A 21,491-nucleotide genomic window follows, 5' to 3' on the forward strand; every position below is an offset into this window, starting at 1 on the left:
CTCAGTCACGCACACACAAACAAACACACACACTGGACGGACAGACCTCTCTCAGGGTACATGTAGTAGACTAGTAGATGAGGGATCCAGAGCACTGGTGTAGACTAGAGGATGTTAGTATGGTCTGATCAGACAAGGTGCATTCAAGACTCCATATTCTTGTGCGTAGACAACTGTATTAGAAGTCTCTTGTTGGCTGGTTGTAATTGAGTCAACAAGTAACTGAATGAGAGATTGAGTGAACATGTGTGAATAAATTACTAAATTACTGTGTGTGCGTGGATGCTCACGCTCATGTGTGTGTGAGGGAGTCCTGTGACAGACCACATCCCCCTCTCTCTCTCTCTCTCTCTCTCCCCCTGCCTGACTCACCCTTCATGAATCATTTAAAGCAGCAGCAGCAGCACTTTGAAGCAAACGAACCCACCCTCCTTCCCCCTAATCACATTAGCCTAAGTGATCTGGGAAAGCCAGGCCTAGCCCCACAGCCACAGATATACATGCTCCTTCTCTCCATATATATCACCCCTTAAGACCTCTAAGCCTCCCACTCTGAATAATAGGCCATTTCCCCCCGTCCATAAAGCCAGGTCTGGAATAATGAAGGATCAAGGGGGGTAAGGGGACATAGGACAGGAGAGAAAGGGGACCTGTGGAAAGAGGGTGGGAACGAGTACACCACTAAAACCAATGCTAGGACAAAACAGGGTCTTATTCGTTAGGGCACTCCGTAGTAACACGGAAACAAGCGTTTTTTTTGAATGGTACCTCCCCGTTTCAGCCCTTTCTCTTCCGTTTCGCGCCAAAGTGAATACAATCCAGATACAGACTTAAAGGACAGTGCAAGATCCCCCACATCGATCTTGGCATGGTTATAATAACACAAAGGGAGCCAGAGTGGGAATGTCTGTGTGTCACAGTGACTCAGACGACACGGGTATCTTCCTGGTTAGCATGGCGGTGTTCTGGCATGTTAATAATACATAGGAGGAGTGGTGTGGTTCCTGGTTCCCCACACTCTGTTTTTCCACCGGTTATACTTCCCACCAGGAGGCCATGTTTTATGGATGAGCTCCGATGCACCGCGGCAGTTCCCGGTCGCTCTCGATCTGCATCAGGGAGCAAGGCGAGCAGGCAGACTGACATTTGTGTGTGTGTGTGTGTGTGTGTGGCCAGGTGCGCCACCCACATAATTTGAGTGCTCCATCGCCTATGCATGTGGAAGCCAGGCAATTTGATTACCACGTCCTTGTCCTCTCTATAGGAGAAATGGGCTTTGTCAGCAGTCAGACTACTGTGTTATGGCTTAGTTCATGGCTCTATTGGTTTCATGTTTTGCATCACTATAGCTTACAGCTTGGTTTTCAGACTAATTTGAGACTCTTTTATTCTCAATGCAGATATATATATATTCCTATTCTCAAACTTTGACACGAAAACAGGAACTCTCATTTCTATTGATGACACGGGGTTGTCGACTTGTAAAGGGTGCATTTATGCTTGTCCATCACCCCCATACACCACCTCTGCTCTTCCTGCCTCTCCCTGTCACTCTGTCACTCAATCCGACCCATACTCATCCGCCCCTTTTCATTCCTCTCTCTTTCAGTGTCTAAAATGGTGCCTATGTTCTTCTAACCAGTACTAACCGATTGTTCTGCAATTCCTGCATTTCTATCCATTTTGCCATGGGGTTTTATATTGTGTATTTATTTACTGTATTCTCCACATAGCTCATTCTAATATTTATACTACTGAACATTGCATTTTATTTACACTGTTCATTTATGTATATACTGGATTTTTGACATAACTCACTCTAATAGATCTACTGCTGAACATATCATTCTTAGTATATCTACTACTGAACATATCATTCTTAGTATATCTACTACTGAACATATCATTCTTAGTATATCTGCTGCTGAACATATCATTTTAGTATATCTACTGCTGAACATATCATTCTTAGTATATCTACTGCTGAACATATCATTCTTAGTATATCTACTACTGAACATATCATTCTTAGTATATCTACTGCTGAACATATCATTTTTAGTATATCTACTGCTGAACATATCATTCTTAGTATATCTACTGCTGAACATATCATTCTTAGTATATCTGCTGCTGAACATATCATTCTTAGTATATCTGCTGCTGAACATATCATTCTTAGTATATCTAATGCTGAACATATCATTCTTATTATATCTACTGCTGAACATATCATTCTTAGTATATCTACTGCTGAACATATCATTCTTAGTATATCTGCTGCTGAACATATCATTTTTAGTATATCTACTGCTGAACATATCATTCTTAGTATATCTACTGCTGAACATATCATTCTTAGTATATCTACTGCTGAACATATCATTCTTAGTATATCTACTGCTGAACATATCATTCTTGCTATAACCTACTGCTGAACATATCATTCTTAGTATATCTACTGCTGAACATATCATTCTTAGTATATCTGCTGCTGAACATATCATTCTTAGTATATCTACTGCTGAACATATCATTCTTAGTATATCTACTGCTGAACATATCATTCTTAGTATATCTACTGCTGAACATATCATTCTTAGTATATCTACTGTAAATTAATCTGGTGTATATACGTATAGATTGCATTTGGACTACTGTTACAGTGCTATTTGGATTCGTTCCGACATTTCAAAATGTCTTGTTGTTTATTTTAATTTTTATGTAGATTATTGGTGTACTTGTTTGACATTTTACTGTATTGTTATGAGCTAGTAACATAAAGATTTCGCTGCACCTATAACATCTGCTGAACTGTGTTCGCGACCAATACACTTTGATTTGATTTGTGTCGTTTGTCTTCTCTTTCCACTTTTGCCTTCTGAAGACCATAGAATGGTCAATGCAGGTAAGCACTGCTTTTGCTAACATTCTCTACCAGCTACTATCCTCTTCCCTGAAAGGTGACATTTGCTCCTATGAATTCCCTCTTCATAATTCATTATAAGCATGTGAGCTATTCATAATTCACAACACACCAACCATACCATTTTCCAGGAACAGAAAAAAAATGTACGGGCATTTTAGTGTGGCGTCGTCTCATAATAGCATGGAATAGGCATATCTTAACAAGACATTCAGATGATTTCCCTGGAAAGACATCATCATCTCCTCTGCCCTATATTTCTCAATCATATCCCTATTTCCCTTATGGAAGAAATTGCTAGTTTCATCAAAGGTGGGCCATGTGAAAAGGCAGCATAAGAAGTGGCCCTGTCTTTCCTTATAAAGTGGTCTCTTTTAATGGGCCAGTGCCTAATTGAAAATGACCATTAATGAGTGTGTGAAAAGATCAATGCTTTTCTCCATACACACAATCTGCCATTGAAGCCCCGCCAGGAGTGCTGTGAAAAGATGTAGAGCCCCCTTCAGTGAGCTCCTCGTCGCGCTAACTATCAGCCCTGCTTTGCCCAACAGGAATGCATTTTTTCAGCCTGGGAGAGTCAAGGAATGGACAAAAGGATGGCGGGAAGTCATGGGAGGGACGGGAGAAAGGGGGACCTGTGAGAGGGAAGTTAGTGTGCGTGTCTGTATGGCTCTGTGCATGCGGGCGGACTGGAAGCAATGCAATAAAAACACAACCCAGTTTGACCATTTGAAGTTGAATCTGAGTTTAAATAGATGCAGCACAGATACAATTTTCTTGTGGGTTCCTGCCTCCCGGACAGGCGTCAAGTACGGTCTCCTCCTTCCTATTTCTCCTCATGTCAATCAACTATAATAACCTCATTGTTAGGTGTTAGGAATACCAAGTTAACCCTCTTAAAGTGTTAATGCAATATGTCCCATTGGGATAAGTGGGATCATGCAGTGTTTTGGAGCACTCGGAGTAGCCAGCCAAATAGAAAAAGTAGCCAGCCAGGATCCCCCAGGCCGGGTTAAATACTTGTTTTGCTATTTTAGTGGCCTCCGTCACATTCCAATGTCTTGATTCCATCCTTAATATGCAGCAAAATTATTAAATACTTTATTGGGTTTATCTCCCAGATTGGAAAAGTATGTGGAGACTTGCTCGTTGAACGTCTCATTCCAAAATCATGGGCCTTTAATATGGAGTTGGTCCCCCCTTTGCTGCTATAACAGTCTAGACTTTTCTGGGAAGGCTTTCCACTAGATGTTGGAACATTGCTGCAGGGACTTGCTTCCATTCAGCCACAAAAGCAGTGAGGTCGGGCACTGATGTCAGGCGATTAGACCTGGCTCGCAGTGGGCGTTGCAATTCATCCCAAAGATGTTCGATGGAGTTGAGGTCAGGGCTCTGTACAGGCCAGTCAAGTACTTCCACACCGATCTCGACAAACCATTTCTGTATGGATCTCACTTTGTGCATGGGGGCATTGTCATGCTGAAACAGGAAAGGGCCTTCCCCAAATTATTGCCACAAAGTTGGTTGGAAGCACAGAATCATCTAGAATGCCATTGTGTTGTAGCAGTAAGATTTCCCTTCAATGGAACTAAGGGGCTATAGAAACCCATTTCATGAAGCTCCCGACAAACAGTTATTGTGCTGACATTGCTTCCAGAGGCAGTTTGGAACTCGGTAATGAGTGTTGCAACCGAGGACAGACGATTTTTACTCGCTACGCGCTTCAGCCATCCTGTTCTGTGAACTTGTGTGGCCTACCACTTCGCGGCTGAGCAGTTGTTGCTGCTTGACGTTTCCACTTCACAATAACAGCACATACAGTTGACCGGTGGCAGCTGTAGCAGGGCAGAAATTTGACGAACTGAGTTGTTGGAAAAGTGGCATCCTATGACGGTGCCACATTGAGCTCTTCAGTTAGGCCATTCTACTGCCAATGTTTGTCTATGGAGATTGCATGACTGTGTGCTTGATTTTATACATCTGTCAACAACGGGTGTGTCTGAAATAGCCGAATATACTAATTTGAAGGGGTGTCGACATACTTTTGTATATATAGTGTAGCTCAAATGTGCAAGTGCATTTAGAATTTTGATGGACACGTTTTCTTATGGAAATATGTGTCTCAAATGAACAGAACAGATGCTCAATTAAGTTCTGGGTCCATAAGTGATAAGAGAAGAGACAGAACGACATCAGTTAAATCAGTGAACACTCTCTTTGAATTGCAGTATGTAATTTATTCAAAAAAGCACTTGTTTAACCACTGACCCACAGATTTATTTTTAAATTATCTTGTAAGAGTCTGCTGACTTCCACAGGCTTCAAGCTTTATTTTTTAAGAGGAATTTTCTCATCTACTGTAATACAGGTATGATTGAAGAATGCAGCTGGTGTTAATCATGGGCTTTGCTACACAGAAAGCAGCAGTTGACTACTCCATTCTCAACACTTTGATTAAATCAGTAGAGCTAGATCAATGTCTTTGAAAATACAATATAAGTATCATTATCTTTTATAACAATTTAATCTGTTTTATTTTAGCATATTTTAGACCAGAGTGAGGCTCCACTAGCCTACCTATTATGGCTGCAGTGAGGAGGATTCACAATTTATCTGCAGATAATCGCCAAAAAGCCAACCGGTATGCAAATTGGGGAGCCACACGAATGGCTCTCTTGCAGATGCGATTCGGTCGGCTACAACACTCATATCAAAAATATACTGAACAGAAATATAAGCATAACATGTAAAGTGTTGTTCTCATGTTTTATTAGTTGTTTTATTAGCTGGAATAAAAGATTCCAGAAATGTGTCATACTCACACAAAAAAGTATTTCGCTAAATTTTTGTGCACAAATTTGCTTATATCCATGTTAGTGAGCAACTCTCATTTGCCAAGATAATCCAGGTGTGGCATATCAAGAAGCTGATTAAACAGCATGATCATTACACCTTGTGCTGGGGACAATAAAAGGCCACTCTAAAATGTGCTGACTGCAGGAATGCCCACCAGAGCTGTTGCCACCTTTAACGTCATTTTAGAGAATTTGGCAGTATGTCCATCCGGCCTCACAACCGCAGACCACATGTAATCACACCAGCCCAGGACCTCAACAGCCGGCTTCTTCACCTGCAGGATGGTCTGAGGGGGTGGGGTGGGGTTGGTGGGGATGCTGAGGAGCATTTCTGCTTATAATAAAGCCCTTTTGTGGGGAAACCTCATCCTGACTGGCAAACCTGGCTCCCCAGTGGGTGGGCCTATGCCCTCCCAGGCCCACCCGTGGCTGCGCCCCTTCCCAGTCATGTGAAATCCATAGATTAGGGCCTAATTAATTTATTTCAATTGACTGATTTCCTCATATGAACTGTAACTCAGTAAAATCTTTGAAATTGTTGCATGTTGCGTTTATATTTTTGTTCACTATATAAACAAGCTCTTTAGTTTAATTATCCCAATGTCACACCATGGACATATAACTACGTTGTATGATTTATGAATGGCAAAGATATGAGATTGACTTTATTCAGTCAGTTCTACACCTTTTAATTAATTAGTTAAACTGGCTGTTCGTCAATCAAAGCACAGTTAGCCTATGCGCCATCACTTGAGTGCATATGAAAGACGCGAAAGACAATAAATGAATGTGCTAGATACAATAAACTGTGGATTTCGCCTCATCATTACCACATTATATGCCATGTACAAATTGACTCACATAGACGATGAAGAAGCATCATGCTCTCTCCCTCCGTGTAAAGACATTTGTCTGCAACCACAGCGTACACACCACACACACACACAGCGTACACACCACACACACACACAGGAACCGAGAGGCAGCAGACTGTCAAACCAGCAGTTTCCCTGTAATTACTCACTTTGTGATTGACAGGCACCTGTTCTATCGATAGATCGCTAGAAGATGCATATCATTCATTCTAGCGGGAGAGGGCTCATGGACTTTTTTCCCACTTGCGAATTGTAAAAAAGTAGCCAATTAAAGTGGAAAAAATACCCGTCTGGAAATGATTGTGTAACCAGCTGTATAGCCGACAGCCGGGGCTAGTGGAAAACACTGATCTTGGCTCTCTTGCCATGCGTGTATGTGTGTGTATTGGAATGCAACACAGGCCCCATTCTCTCAAGATTCAGTACGCTGGGCCTGAAGAACAACATGTTGTCTTGGTGTCGCTTTTATTCCTATTGGAGGACGAGAGTGAAAATACTCCATTTCTTTCCACTACAACAGCAGACAGCAATGACATTAACATGGTGACGTATTGGACTCCCCTTTACATTTCCCTGCCTCCATGTCGGTCATCTTCTCCTTGGAGGCTTTGGCCCATTTCTGTCCATTGTAGCAGTCTCTGGTCACAGAAAACGGCTTTGTTTTTTTGGGGACCTGCTTTGTGAAGTGGACCTGTCTATTCTCTTCACTCATTGCCTCAGTCCAGTGGTTGATATAACATTAATAGAGCCTATAACATTGTGGTATCAACAGCATGGGTCTGCTGGCTGACAGACTGCATTGTGCTGATACCCCATGTTTCCCCAGCTAAGCCCATTCACTAAACCCAAGTAATTTAGCTATTTCAAAGGCACACCATTAAAAATGCTCTCACTGACGGTGAGATTGCATGTTTTAAGCAGGGGGAGAAAGAGCCTACCATGTTTTCAGCCCGAGAAACAAAATGTAGAGCAATATGAAAGCTCTCGTTCCTCTCGTCCGCTCCAGCGATCCTTCCATCTGTGGGCCAAAACTCCATTAATAGCTTTTTAATGTGACTTTCAAACATGGGAGAATGCAATTAACTTGGCAGCTGCTTTTTGTTGTTGTACTGATTTGCTTTGTCCACGAGCCACAACACAGCTTAGCTTAGCCACTGGACAAGTTAAGCTCCGCTTTCAGGTCCACAAGCAGGACAGATTTTTTACTTGTCCCTCCCCCCCAAAAAGGTCTGTAACACTATAAAAAAATATATATGTATATACACTGCTCCAAAAAATAAAGGGAACACTAAAATAACACATCTGAATGAATGAAATATTCTTATTAAATACTTTTTTCTTTACATAGTTGAATGTGCTGACAACAAAATCACACAAAAATTATCAATGGAAATCAAATTTATCAACCCATGGAGGTCTGGATTTGGAGTCACACTCAAAATTAAAGTGGAAAACCACACTACAGGCTGATCCAACTTTGATGTAATGTCCTTAAAACAAGTCAAAATGAGGCTCGGTAGTGTGTGTGGCCTCCACGTGCCTGTATGACCTCCGTACAACGCCTGGGCGTGCTCCTGATGAGGTGGCGGATGGTCTCCTGAGGGATCTCCTCCCAGACCTGGACTAAAGCATCCGCCAACTCCTGGGCAGTCTGTGGTGCAATGTGGCGTTGGTGGATGGAGCAAGACATGATGTCCCAGATGTGCTCAATTGGATTCAGGTCTGAGGAACGGGCGGGCCAGTCCATAGCATCAATGCCTTCCTCTTGCAGGAACTGCTAACACACTCCAGCCACATGAGGTCTAGCATTGTCTTGCATTAGGAGGAACCCAAGGCCAACCGCACCAGCATATGGTCTCACAAGGGGTCTGAGGATCTCAGCTCGGTACCTAATGGCAGTCAGGCTACCTCTGGCGAGCACATGGAGGGCTGTGCGGCCCCCCAAAGAAATGCCACCCCACACCATGACTGACCCACCGCCAAACCGGTCATGTTGGAGGATGTTGCAGGCAGCAGAACGTTCTCCACGGCGTCTCCAGACTCTGTCACGTCTGTCACATGTGCTCAGTGTGAACCTGCTTTCATCTGTGAAGAGCACAGGGCGCCAGTGGCGAATTTGCCAATCTTGGTGTTCTCTGGCAAATGCCAAACGTCCTGCACGGTGTTGGGCTGTAAGCACAACCTCCACCTGTGGACGTCGGGCCCTCATACCACCCTCATGGAGTCTGTTTCTGACCGTTTGAGCAGACACATGCACATTTGTGGCCTGCTGGAGGTCATTTTGCAGGGCTCTGGCAGTGCTCCTCCTGCTCCTCCTTGCACAAAGGCAGAGGTAGCGGTCCTGCTGCTGGGTTGTTGCCCTCCTACGGCCTCCTCCACGTCTCCTGATGTACTGGCCTGTCTCCTGGTAGCGCCTCCATGCTCTGGACACTACGCTGACAGACACAGTAAACCTTCTTGCCACAGCTCGCATTGATGTGCCATCCTGGATGAGCTGCACTACCTGAGCCACTTGTGTGAGTTGTAGACTCCGTCTCATGCTACCACTAGAGTGAAAGCACCGCCAGCATTCAAAAGTGACCAAAACATCAGCCAGGAAGCATAGGAACTGAGAAGTGGTCTGTGGTCACCACCTGCAGAACCACTCCTTTATTGGGGGTGTCTTGCTAATTGCCTATAATTTCCACCTGTTGTCTATTCCATTTGTACAACAGCATGTGAAATTTATTGTCAATCAGTGTTGCTTCCTAAGTGGACAGTTTGATTTCACAGAAGTGTGATTGACTTGGAGTTACATTGTGTTGTTTAACCTCTACTGCCTCAGAAACCCGGATCCGGGAGCACCCCCCACCCCCCACACACTGTTTAGCATAGCTAGCATAGCTTCACAAGTAGATAGTAGCATCTAAATATCATTAAATCACAAGTCCAAGACACCAGATGAAAGATACAGATCTTGTGAATAAAGCCACCATTTCCGATTTTTAAAATGTTTTACAGGGAAGACACAATATGTAAAGATGTAAATCTATTAGCAAAAAACACATTAGCATAATCCACCATCTTTTATTTGTCCACCAACACCAGTAGCTATCACCAATTCGGCTAAACTAAGATATTTATAGCCCCTAACCAAGAAAAAAACTCATCAGATGACAGTCTGATAACATATTTATGGTATGGGATAGGTTTTGTTAGAAAAATGTGCATATTTCAGGTAGCTGCCATAGGTTACAATTGCACCCACCATCACAAATGGACTAGAATAATTACAATGAGCAACGTGTTTACCTAACTACTAATCATCAAACATTTCGTAAAAATACACAGCATACACTAATCGAAAGACACAGATCCTGTGAATACAGACAATATTTCAGATTTTCTAAGTGTCTTACAGCGAAAACACAATAAATCGTTATATTAGCGTAGCACATAGCACATAGCAGCCCAGCATTGATTCTAGCCAAAGTGAGCGATAAAAGTCAACATCGCCAAAAGATATTAATTTTTTCACTAACCTTCTCAGAATTCTTCCGATGACACTCCTGTAACATCATTTTACAATATACATATACAGTTTGTTCGAAAAGGTGCATATTTAGCCATACAAAACCGTGGTTACACAATGAAAATAGTAGCAAAACAAGCCTGAAAATGTCGGTCGCCATCTTTCAGAGTGATCTAGTTTAATTAATAGCTAATCATATACTTGACTAAAAAATACAGGGTTTACAGGAATCGAAAGACAAATTAGTTCTTAATGCAACCGCTGATTTACATTTTTAAAATTATCCTTACTTTTCAATACAGGGTTCGCCAAGTGAAGCTATACCAAACAAAATGGCGAAATATGCGTTTAAAATATTTCGACAGAAACACGATTTATCATATTAAATATTGCTTACTTTGAGCTGTTCTTCCATCAGATTCTTGGGCAATGTATCCTTTCTATGTTATAAACGTCTTTTGGTCGATAGATGTCCTCTGTCCTTCGAAATGTCCACCACCAACGACCGACACCCCAAAACGTGTCCAAAGTTTCAGAGTGCACAACAAATAAATTCCTCAAAATCGCACTAAACGGATATAAATTGCTATAAAACGGTTCAAATTAACTACATTATGATGTTTTTAACACCTAAAACGAGTAAAAACATGACCGGAGAAATATTGCTGGTTAGAAAACGATTTGGAACGAGGCAGGTCCGATGCCCTTCACGCTTCAGGCGCACGACGAGAAAGGGCGGTCTCTATACATTTTGGTCTTTTATACTGGCTGTGAATATCCCATCGATTCCATTGAAAGCGTGATGACGTACAGACACCCAGAGGAAGACGTAGGCAGTGTCGGTTTCTTCATAGCATTCACTGTCGCCTTAAAAACAGACCCCAGATCAGAGGTAAAAAAATTTGAAATCTGAACCCTGTCATGAAAAGTGCTGTAGAAATTGTTCTGTACCACTCAAAGACAAAATTTCAACTTCTATAGAAACTAGAAGGTGTTTTCTATCCAATAATAACAATAATATGCATATTGTACGATCAAGAATTTAGCACGAGGCAGTTTAATTTGGAGACACAAATATGCTAATGCGGAACAGCACCCCCTATAGTTCCAAGAAGTTAAGTGTTCCCTTTATTTTTTTGAGCAGTGTATATATATATATTAAAAAAATTATGTTTTATTGTCACATACACCGGATAGGTGCAGTGAAATGTGTTGTTTTGCAGGGCCAAGGAACAACTTTACAAAATAAAATACATTTCTATCTTTTTTACCGTAGAGAATCAGACAAAAATGTAGGCTACACTCTGCCTATTGGCTTCTTTGCATATTCAACCCTGTCTCACTGCACCTTTACGGCTCTCCTGGAGGATGGTTGGCTAAATATTGTGATCGTTCAAAACAGACTCTGGGAATGTTGTGGGATGCCAAATTCCAAATTCATACGACCACTGCACATTATATATATATTTTTTAAAGCAATGAGTCTGATGCAACAGATCAGACAGTTTAGCTTAAAATGTTGATAAAGTTGTATTTCTTCATATTATAAGCTCAACAATGTGCACATGGCTGTAGGCTACAGGGAATGTTCCAAAATACAATTAGTGGGAAAACACCTTTCTCAAAAGCGTGGTTTCATGTGACACAGATGGAATTTTCCATGTGAAATAAAGAGGGGAGATCTAAAGATGCATCAACAAGCATGGGTTACTTACATGACTAGGATTATACCTTTAGGCTGCTGGACAATACCATTTCTTTTATTTGAAAACCAATAGAACATGAGAAAAATGCTGGTTTCAATGGCATATTAAGTGTTTATAAAATAATTCCCTCAACATTTCTATGGTTGTATTTAGGCTAGGCTACAATGTACAATGCTTCATAAAATGACAAAAATGACCAGGTTTTAAACAATTAAGTTGATGGTTAAATAGTTTCAAAATGCTGACCGCCTACGCTCAGACTCAAGGTGGGTGATGTGCGGTGCGCAACAGGCCCTGTCCTTCACTCGCCAGTCCTGTGACCATTTGATCTGAACTGACCGTGCCTCGAGAATGGCAACAGAATCAAGCCTTTAGATATTCATGTTAATCATCCTTCATTATATTTGTCAAACACGACTGCCATGTAGCTTATATTTATACAATTAAATTCTCATTCAAGTTTGGTTACATTTTCTGCCACCTCCCTCATATCAGCATCGGTTTGGACATGAGGATGTATGCATATCATCTACACTTTGACATGTAGGCTTCTTTATTTATGCACATGAAAAATAGATTTGAATATTATTCCAATGTTGGCCTCTCTGATACAATTCTGATTGGAGTAAATGTTTGATATTGTGATTTTTGTGTATTCTTCTTTTATTTATTTTTTAATTGTACCAGACAAGAGGACAAGCACTAATATCGAGCCCTGGCTACTCAGTCACAACGAGTGACGCTGTCTTGCTTTAATCATCAATATCCTTGATGGATATTTTTTGACAATGTGCTTCCTATTTCTTTCGTCTGACCTATAACCAGGAAGTTCCATTAAGGTCAAAGGCATTGTCTTCAAGGGAGACCTGCATGGCCAAGAGTGCAGCTGCAGTTTAAAACTCCGACAATCATGTAATCGCCTATTTAATCTAGAATGTCCTCAAAACAACCCACTGCCTCCAGTAGTAGGCTAAATGTAATATGTTTTAAATACAGTCTGACCTTATAACGAATTCCAGCCATAACTTTGTTGTAGTTACTGTACAATGAAGGATTTGTTTCTTTCTGTATCAGTCGGAGAGAGTATTACCAAACAATAGATGGCCTGTATACTAATCATACAATAATTCCAGAAGAAACTGTGGATGGGGGTTTGAAATAATTGTCATACATTTTTGTTTGATATCCGCATATTCGAAATACATGTATTTTTTTGTTTTACTTACGTTTTTAACCTGAGCACTGCTGTGAAAGCGGGAGAGGCTGGCTGCAGCAACTCGGGCTACATCCAAGACTAGCTAACTTCTAGCAGCCACAATATTATTTATTATCATCCTATACAATATTGCCTTTCTTGACTGGAGCAGGAACTTTTCATTCTGTAATTTTATTCCTTCTTGCATTGCATTAGTGAACTCTCACACCACTTGCTACACATTGAGCCTCTTTGCCGCTTTGATTGGCCAACATAAACAACAAGCTACACACGTGAAGGCTACCGGTCTTTTCGTGGGAGGCACGTCATAAAAATGAAATTGAAAATGTCCCCGATAACACATCTAGCAAGAAGGTGTACAGTAATTATAGTTGATTTCACCTTGTTCTTTTTCTGAAGGGTTTTAAAGCTATACGAACTCAACAGAGCCACACTTTTCTTTCCTCTACTAGTCTAGAGCAGTGGTTGAGAGGCTTTGAAGCTACCTGTCGGCCATAATGGCACTCCCCAGTAGGAGCAGTCCTCCATAGGAATGAATGGAGCTCCACAGTATTTCAATGAAATGTGAGTTCCAGTGAAAAGCTCCACCGCTCTCTGATGTATATGTGTCTGTTTACATTCCACATAGAATGGATTCACCTGGAAAGGGCTGTTTTTGATGTCCGTGGAGGCTGTTCTGGGATAAGGTGTGTGTTTGAAATGGTAGGGGTTAGGTTTGGGAAAGCAGATCCTATGTCAGCAGGTACGCAGAGAGGGCTGGGCTGGTTGAGATCCAATGGTTTCAATATGTCTCTTCTGTGGCTAGTCCAAGAAAAATCTCATTTACAAAGGTCAGTGAGTTTACGCGTGTGTGTGTGTGAGTGTGTGTATGCGTTTGTGGGTGTTTTGTACGTGTCAATGTGAGCTCATACTTGTGTGTGTGTATGGGTGTGTGGCTGTGTGTGTGTGTGTTGAGAAAGCAGATGCTTAAACCACCACAGCATATGATTAGCATGGTGAGGAAGCATTGGGAGCAGCTTGTGGCTGGCTGTGGTTGAGTTGTGCGTCAGAACGAGTCAGTAGGGCACTGAGATGGACTGACGTACCTGACCAGTCCTGAATATCACTCTGACTGATGTCAGCTTTCACTGTCACTCCATTTTGTCCCTTCATCGCCTGTTATGACTGTTATGAGATGGCTGCGTTAGCAAAGCAGCACTTGGAACACCCAGCACAAAATAAAGTTGCTCATAGCAGAGCAGAGCGCTCTGTCCAGCTCGTTTGCCTTATTGGGTCAAAGTGTTTGGCTGTTTAGACTCCCACTCAATTATGGTGCCAACTCTAACAGAAATCTTCCCTTCCTCTCTCTCTCTCTCTTTCTCTCGCTCTCCTCCTCTCTCTCAGCTCTCATTTGGACTGGTGTACCAACTCAAACATGATTGGACCAGGCCCAAGACTCACCATTCTCTATTTTCCACTCCTTCTACATCCTCTCTATCCTTAATGCTTCGCCCATCCTTCAACCGTCCCCCTTATTCATTATCCTTCCACTCATGGTCCATCTTCCAACCTATTGGCAGGATTCACCTTTTGGCTGAGAGCTGTAGGAAAGTGCTATATTTTTGGCATGGTGAATGTCGGAGTGTGTATTGTGTGTTGTTCGTGTTCCGACCTGCTTTCACACAGTCAGCAGCACACCTGACTTCAAGTCGTCTGTGGCTATTCCAAATGTCCCAAAGCCACTTTGAAAAACTCCCATAAGCTTAACCCTATTCACGACTATGGACATTTGATCCACAGATTGATTGAATCATCAATATTTTCCAAAGAGGTGACAGAGTTTGTTTGAGATACCACTTGATACCTCTTGTTCCAATAGTTTAGTTTAATATAATATCCTCTTGATAAATCGAAGGAAAGGAGGAAAGGAGAGGAGAGGAGGCAAGGAAGCCTTTGAGGTTTTTCAAACCTTCCCTCAGGGACCCCCAAACGTGTCACAATTTTGTTGTAGATCTGAATTAGCTCACGTGATTCAAGTAGTCAAGGGCTTGATGATTAGTTGAACAGTTGAACCAGGTGTATTAATGATAGAATAGTTCTAATACATGGAACGGCTGGGGGTCCCTGAGGAGAAGTTTGAAAAAGGCTGCACAGCGATAAGTCTTTCTCCAATCTATATCCAAGCCTGGCTATTGAGCCTTTGGAATCTGGGACAGAGCTATTATGTGGGTCTACTGCCCTCTAATGGCAGCAAGCAGCACAGTTCTCCTTAATACCACAGCCAAACTGATCTGGGTTCAGCCTTTAGGAAGGGTTAACAGTTAGTCAAGTAATGTGTTTTTGATCATCTGGCACAGTCACACAGTAGCCAGTTCATGTTGAGTCGGGTAGATTTCGGACTCTTGTGACAGACTTGACTCAATTGGTTCTGGGTGCCGAGATTAGGTAGATAGCCATGTACTGTGGGATTCATGTTAGGCAATTCAAACTGATGATACCGTACATGCACCACAACTACTGTTGTGATTAGTTGTTCATTAAAAATGCTTGCTTGATTACCCACTTTGGGTAAACATATTTGTTTTTGTGTAATAAACTCAGCAAAAAAAGAAACGTCCCTTTTTCAGGACCCTGTCCTTCAAACACAATTCGTAAAAATCCAAATAACTTCACAGATCTTCATTGTAAAGGGTTTAAACACAGTTTCCCATGCTTGTTCAATGAACCATAAACAATTAATGAACATGCACCTGTGGAATGGTCGTTAAGACACTAACAGCTTACAGACTGTAGGCAATTAAGATGACAGTTATGAAAACTTAGGACACTAAAGAGGCCTTTCTACTGACTCTGAAAAACACCAAAAGAAAGATGCCCAGGGTCCCTGCTCATCTGCGTGAACGTGCCTTAGGCATGCTGTAAGGAGGAATGAGGACTGCAGATGTGGCCAGGGCAATAAATTGCAATCTCCGTACTGTGAGATGCATAAGACAGCGCTACAGGGAGACAGGACGGAAAGCTGATCGTCCTCGCAGTGGCAGACCATGTGTAACAACACCGGCACAGGATATGTACATCCGACCATCACACCTGCGGTACAGGATGGCAACAACAACTGCCCGAGTTACACCAGGAACGCACAATCCCTCCATCAGTACTCAGACCGACCTCAATAGGCTGAGAGAAATTGGACAGAGGGCTTGTAGGCCTGTTGTAAGGCAGGTTCTCACCAGATATCACTGGCAACAACATCGCCTATGGGCACAAACTCACCGCCGCTGGACCAGACAGGACTGACAAAAAGTGCTCTTCACTGACGAGTCACGGTTTTGTCTCACCAGGGGTGATGGTCGGATTCGCGTTTATCGTCAAAGGAATGACCGTTACACCGAGGCTTGTACTCTGGAGCGGGATCGATTTGGAGGTGGAGGGTCCGTCATGGTCTGGGGCAGTGTGTCACAGCATCATCGGACTGAGCTTGTCATTGCAGGCAATCTCAACGCTGTGCGTTACAGGGAAGACATCCTCCTCCTTCATGTGGCACCCTTACTGCAGGCTCATCCTGACATGACCCTCCAGCTTGACAATGCCACCAGCTATACTGGTCGTTCTGTGCTCGATTTCCTGCAAGACAGGAATGTCAGTGTTCTGCCATGGCCAGCGAAGAGCCCGGATCTCAATCCCATTGAGCACGTCTGAGACCTGTTGGATCGGCGGGTGAGGGCTAGGGCCAATCTCCCCAGAAATGCCCGGGAACTTTCAGGTGCCTTGGTGGTAGAGTGGGGTAACATCTCACAGCAAGAACTGGCAAATCTAGTGCAGTCCATGAGAAGGAGATGTACTGCAGTACTTAAATGCAGCTGGTGGCCACACCAGATACTGACTGTTACTTTTGATTTTGACCCCATCTTTGTTCAGGGACACATTATTCCATTTCTGTTAGTCACATGTCTGTGGAACTTGTTCAGTTTATGTCTCAGTTGTTGAATCTTGTTATGTTCATACAAATATTTGCACACGTTAAGTTTGCCGAAAATAAACGCAGTTGACAGTGAGAGGACGTTTCTTTTTTCGCTGAGTTTATTACTTGGCTTAGAACGAGGAATGTGAGCGAAAACACTGGTTGAGGACTAGGTGTGGTGTGACTGGCTGCCTCTCGGGAGTGGGGAGAAGCATTGACAAGGTGTATGGGTGCGCGTGTGTGTTTGTGCGTGTGCCAGGCTTTTGTATGCCCTCACACCTGCCCGCTCTTGTTTGTGTAAATTCCTCCTACTCTGACTATGTGTGTTGGTCTCCTAGCCTCTTCCCTCTACAGCCAGAAGCCAGCCAGTATGTGTTTGTGCATTCTTACACCCACCCATGGCCACATGTTCACCTGCCAGTGTCAATACCACTGTGAATTCTCTCTCTCTCTTCTTTTTTCTCTCTCTTTTGTCTTGTTCTTTCTTTCTTACTCCTCTCTGTTTGCTTGACATTTTGGAGTCTCATTCCAAACGCCTTTCTTTGTTCATCATCACGTCAGAAGGAGTTTGAAGTGTGAAGATGTGGGGTATCTTTTTCATTTGCTTGGTCACGTTTATGGTCTTTAGTGTGCAACATGACTTGTGCACTGCATAGTGTTTAGCGATGCATTGGCAGTGCATACTAAGTAGTGTGTTAGTGTGGAACATTGGTGGTAGGCCGTCATTGTAAAATAAGAATGTGTTCTTAACTGACTTAACTAGTTAAATAAAGGTTAAATAAAAAATAAAAAGTCCTTGTGACACACTTCAATTGGAGTGGCAGCTTGCCTGAGGTTCTTGTCAAGACATGCCCACCAGAGGGGGCTGATGCACTGGCAGAGAAATGGATATGATATTCTCCTCCTCTTCTCTCAGAGCCTCCAGTATCAATCTCTCCAATCCCTTTAAGGTGTGACCTGGAAACCCAAACCAAGACTAAATCCTCACACTGTTTTCTCGTCTCCCGACCTCCAGGGCCCACTTACAATGCAAACTGCCTATAACAAATCCAAAAAAGAGTCCAGCTCTTTGACTCAATGTTTCATCATAGTCCTTCGGAAGAGCATCTTCTCTATTGGTGAGTGGTGATATGGGGGTTGTTGTTGCAAAGGGAAGAACTATTGTGTAACCTAATAGGTCAGAGAGGAGCATATGGGTGGGGGCATATCTGGGTTAGGCTAATATAATCTCTATTCGCCCCGTTTCACCGATTGTATATTCAGGGTTCTAGGAGCACAGTAAGTGGGGGGCCCCATCTGGTGTGGTGTGTGCAGCCCCCCTCTTTTGCCTTCTCCACACCCCAGAAAGAAAAAAAAGATGTAGGTTTTTTTCTTGTCACATACACTGGATAGGTGCAATGAATGTGTTGTTTAAGAGGTCACTCGACTCAGAAAATGTCAACCCCCCCATTCCCTCTACACACACCTCCCCTAAGCCCCATAGCCCCTTGGCCCTGTTCCACCCACCCCACCTCAACTCCTAATTGCACACAACGTCCCCATTTCCTCCCCATGACGTCTGCCTGAGTCCCTAGGAGAATTGGGGTGAGGAGTCCATTAGCAGCTTTTGTCAGTGGGATGTCGAGGGGAGGGAGAGGGGGGGGCTGTAAGGGGTTTAGTATTAGCATTTAGCAGTGGCCTGAGGCACTTCCACGCCCACCACTCCCCCAGAAAGTGGCAAACGTCACCCCAGACCCTAACCCCACTCAGGCTCCAGAACCCACCCACCCTCCCTGCTCCTCATTAATTTACAGTGCATTTAGAAAGTATTCAGACCCCTTCACTTTTTCCACATTTTGTTACCTTACAGCCTTATTCTAAAATAGATTCAATATAAATTTTTTTGCAATCAACACACAATACGCCATAATGACAAAGCGAAAACAGGTTTTGTATATATTTTTTGTGCAAATGTATTAAATATAAAATCCAGTAGTAGCTTATTTAAATAAGTATTCAGACCCTTTGCTATGAGACTTGAAATTGAGCTCAGGTGCATCCTGTTTCCATTGATAATCCTTGAGATGTTTCTACAACTTGATTGGAGTCCACTTGTGGTAAATTCAACTAATTGGACATGATTTGGAAAGGCACACATCTTTCTATATAAGGTCCCACAGTTGACAGTGCATGTCAGAGCAAAAATCAAGCCACGAGGCCAAATTAATTGTCCATACACCGGCTCCGACGATCGATGGATGTGTCAGGGCTTGCAAACTATTACAGATTACAAAAGGGAAGCACAGCCGAGAGCTGCCCAGTGACACGAGCCTACCAGACGAGCTAAATCACTTCTGACGAGCTAAATGCTCGCTTTGAGGCAAGTAACACTGAAACATGCATGAGAGCATCAGCTGTTCTGGACGACTGTGTGATCACGCTCTCCGCAGCCGATGTGAGTAAGACCTTTAAACAGATCAACATTCACATGGCCGCTGAGCCAGACGGATTACCAGGATGTTTACTCCGAGCATCCGCTGACCAACTGGCAAGTGTCTTCGCTGACATTTTCAACCTCTCCCTGTCTGAGTCTGTAATACCAACATGTTTTAAGCAAACCACCATAGTCCCTGTGCCCAAGAACACTAATATAACCTGCCTAAATGACTACCGACCCGTAGCACTCACGTCCATAGCCATGAAATGCTTTGAAAGTCTGGTCATGGCTCACATCAACACCATTATCCCAGAAACCCTAGACCCACTCCAATTTGCATACTGCACCAACAGATCCACAGATGATGCCATCTCTATTGCACTCCACACTGCCCTTTCCCACCTAGACAAAAGGAACACCTATGTGAGAATACTATTCATTGACCACAGCTCAGGGTTCAACACCATAGTGCCCTCAAAGCTCATCACTAAGCTAAGGACCCTGGGACTAAACACCTCCCTCTGTAACTGGATCCTGGACTTCCTGACGGGCCACCCCAAGTGGCAAGAGTAGGTAACAACACATCCGCCACACTGATCCTCAACATGGGGGCCCCTCAAGGGTGCGTGCTCAGTCCCCTCCTGTACTGCCTGTTCACTCATGACTGCGAGACAGGATTGGGTCGAGGCATAGATCTGGGGAAGGGTACCAAAAACGTTCTGCAGCATTGAAGATCCCCAAGAAAAAATTGGCCTCCGTCATTCTTAAATGGAAGAACTTTGGAACCACCAAGACTCTGCCTAGAGCTGCCCGCCCAGCCAAATTGAGCAATCGGTTGGAGAAAGGCCTTGGTCAGGGAGGTGACTTTGAACCTGATGGTCACTCTGACAGACCTCCAGAGTTCGTCTGTGGAGATGGGAGAAACTTTCAGAAGGACAACCATCTCAGCAGCACTCCACCAATCAGGCCTTTATGGTAGAGTGGCCAGACAGAAGCCACTCCGCTTGGAGTTTGCCAAAAGGCACCTAAAGACTCTCAGGCCATGAGAAACAAGATTCTCTGGTCTGATGAAACCAAGATTGAACTCTTTGGCCTGAATGCCAAGTGTCACGTCTGGAGGAAACCTGGCACCATCCCTACGGTAAAGTATGGTGGTGGCAGCATCATGCTGTGGGGATGTTTTTCAGCGGCAGGTACTGGGAGACTAGTCAGGATCGAGGGAAAGATGAACAGAGCAAAGTACAGCGAGATCCTTGATGAAAACAACCATAAGCACACAGCCAAGACAACGCAGGAACTGCTTCGGGACAAGTCTCTAAATGTCTTATAGTGGTCCAGCCAGACCCCGGACTTGAACCCGATCGAACATCTCTGGAGAGACCGAAAAAGAGCTGTGCATCGAAACTCCCCATCCAACCTGACAGAGCTTGAGAGGATCTGCAGGGAGAAACTACACAAATACAGATGTGCCAAGCTTGTAGCGTCATACACAAGAAGACTCGAAGCTGTAATCACTGCCAAAGGTGCTTCAACAAAGGACTGAGTACAGCGTCTGAATACTTATGTAAATGTGATATTTCAGTTTATAAATTTGGAGACATTTCTAAAAAGCTGTTTTTGCTTTGATACTATGGTGTATTGTGTGTAGATTGATGAGAAAAACCAAACATATTTAATCAATTTTAGAATGAGGCTGTAATGTAACAAAATGTGGAAAAAGTCAAGTGGTCAGAATACTTTCCGAAGGCCCTGTATATGCTGACCTATGGATTCTGTGTGTCTCAGGACACCGTTTTTAGATTACCCAGCTACAGTATTCCCATCAGAACATGAAGCCAATTTGAAACCCCTCCCCGTGTAGGCAAGGCCCTCAATGATTCACACACCAAAAGATGCCAATGTTCTAGTGTGTGTTCTTGGGCAATATGCTAATGGTTATGTAATAGATCGTATCGCCTTCCAAACATGAGATATTACCCCTATTTCAAAGTGAAGCACCCGCCCCCAGCTACTGGAACAGGAGAAGTGTCAGCGGGACTTACTTTT

General features: G+C 43.2%; 1 protein-coding gene across 8 annotated transcripts in view; it reads left to right on the forward strand.

Moving 5' to 3' along the window:
- The window catches only part of LOC129830187 (agrin-like), a 283,228-nt gene that overhangs the window by 81,402 nt on the left and 180,335 nt on the right, over positions 1-21,491 (forward strand). For 6 of the 8 annotated variants that reach the window (XM_055892528.1, XM_055892531.1, XM_055892529.1 and 3 more), the window contains exon 3: positions 2,888-2,908. The exons of the other annotated variants lie outside the window; for them this stretch is intronic. In XM_055892528.1, the coding sequence (XP_055748503.1) occupies positions 2,888-2,908 (21 nt within the window). The remainder of the gene's footprint in view (positions 1-2,887; positions 2,909-21,491) is intronic. 8 annotated transcript variants of the gene reach the window in all.

Source organism: Salvelinus fontinalis, chromosome 31 (assembly GCF_029448725.1).
Source record: "Salvelinus fontinalis isolate EN_2023a chromosome 31, ASM2944872v1, whole genome shotgun sequence".
Classification (NCBI taxonomy): Eukaryota; Metazoa; Chordata; class Actinopteri; order Salmoniformes; family Salmonidae; genus Salvelinus; species Salvelinus fontinalis.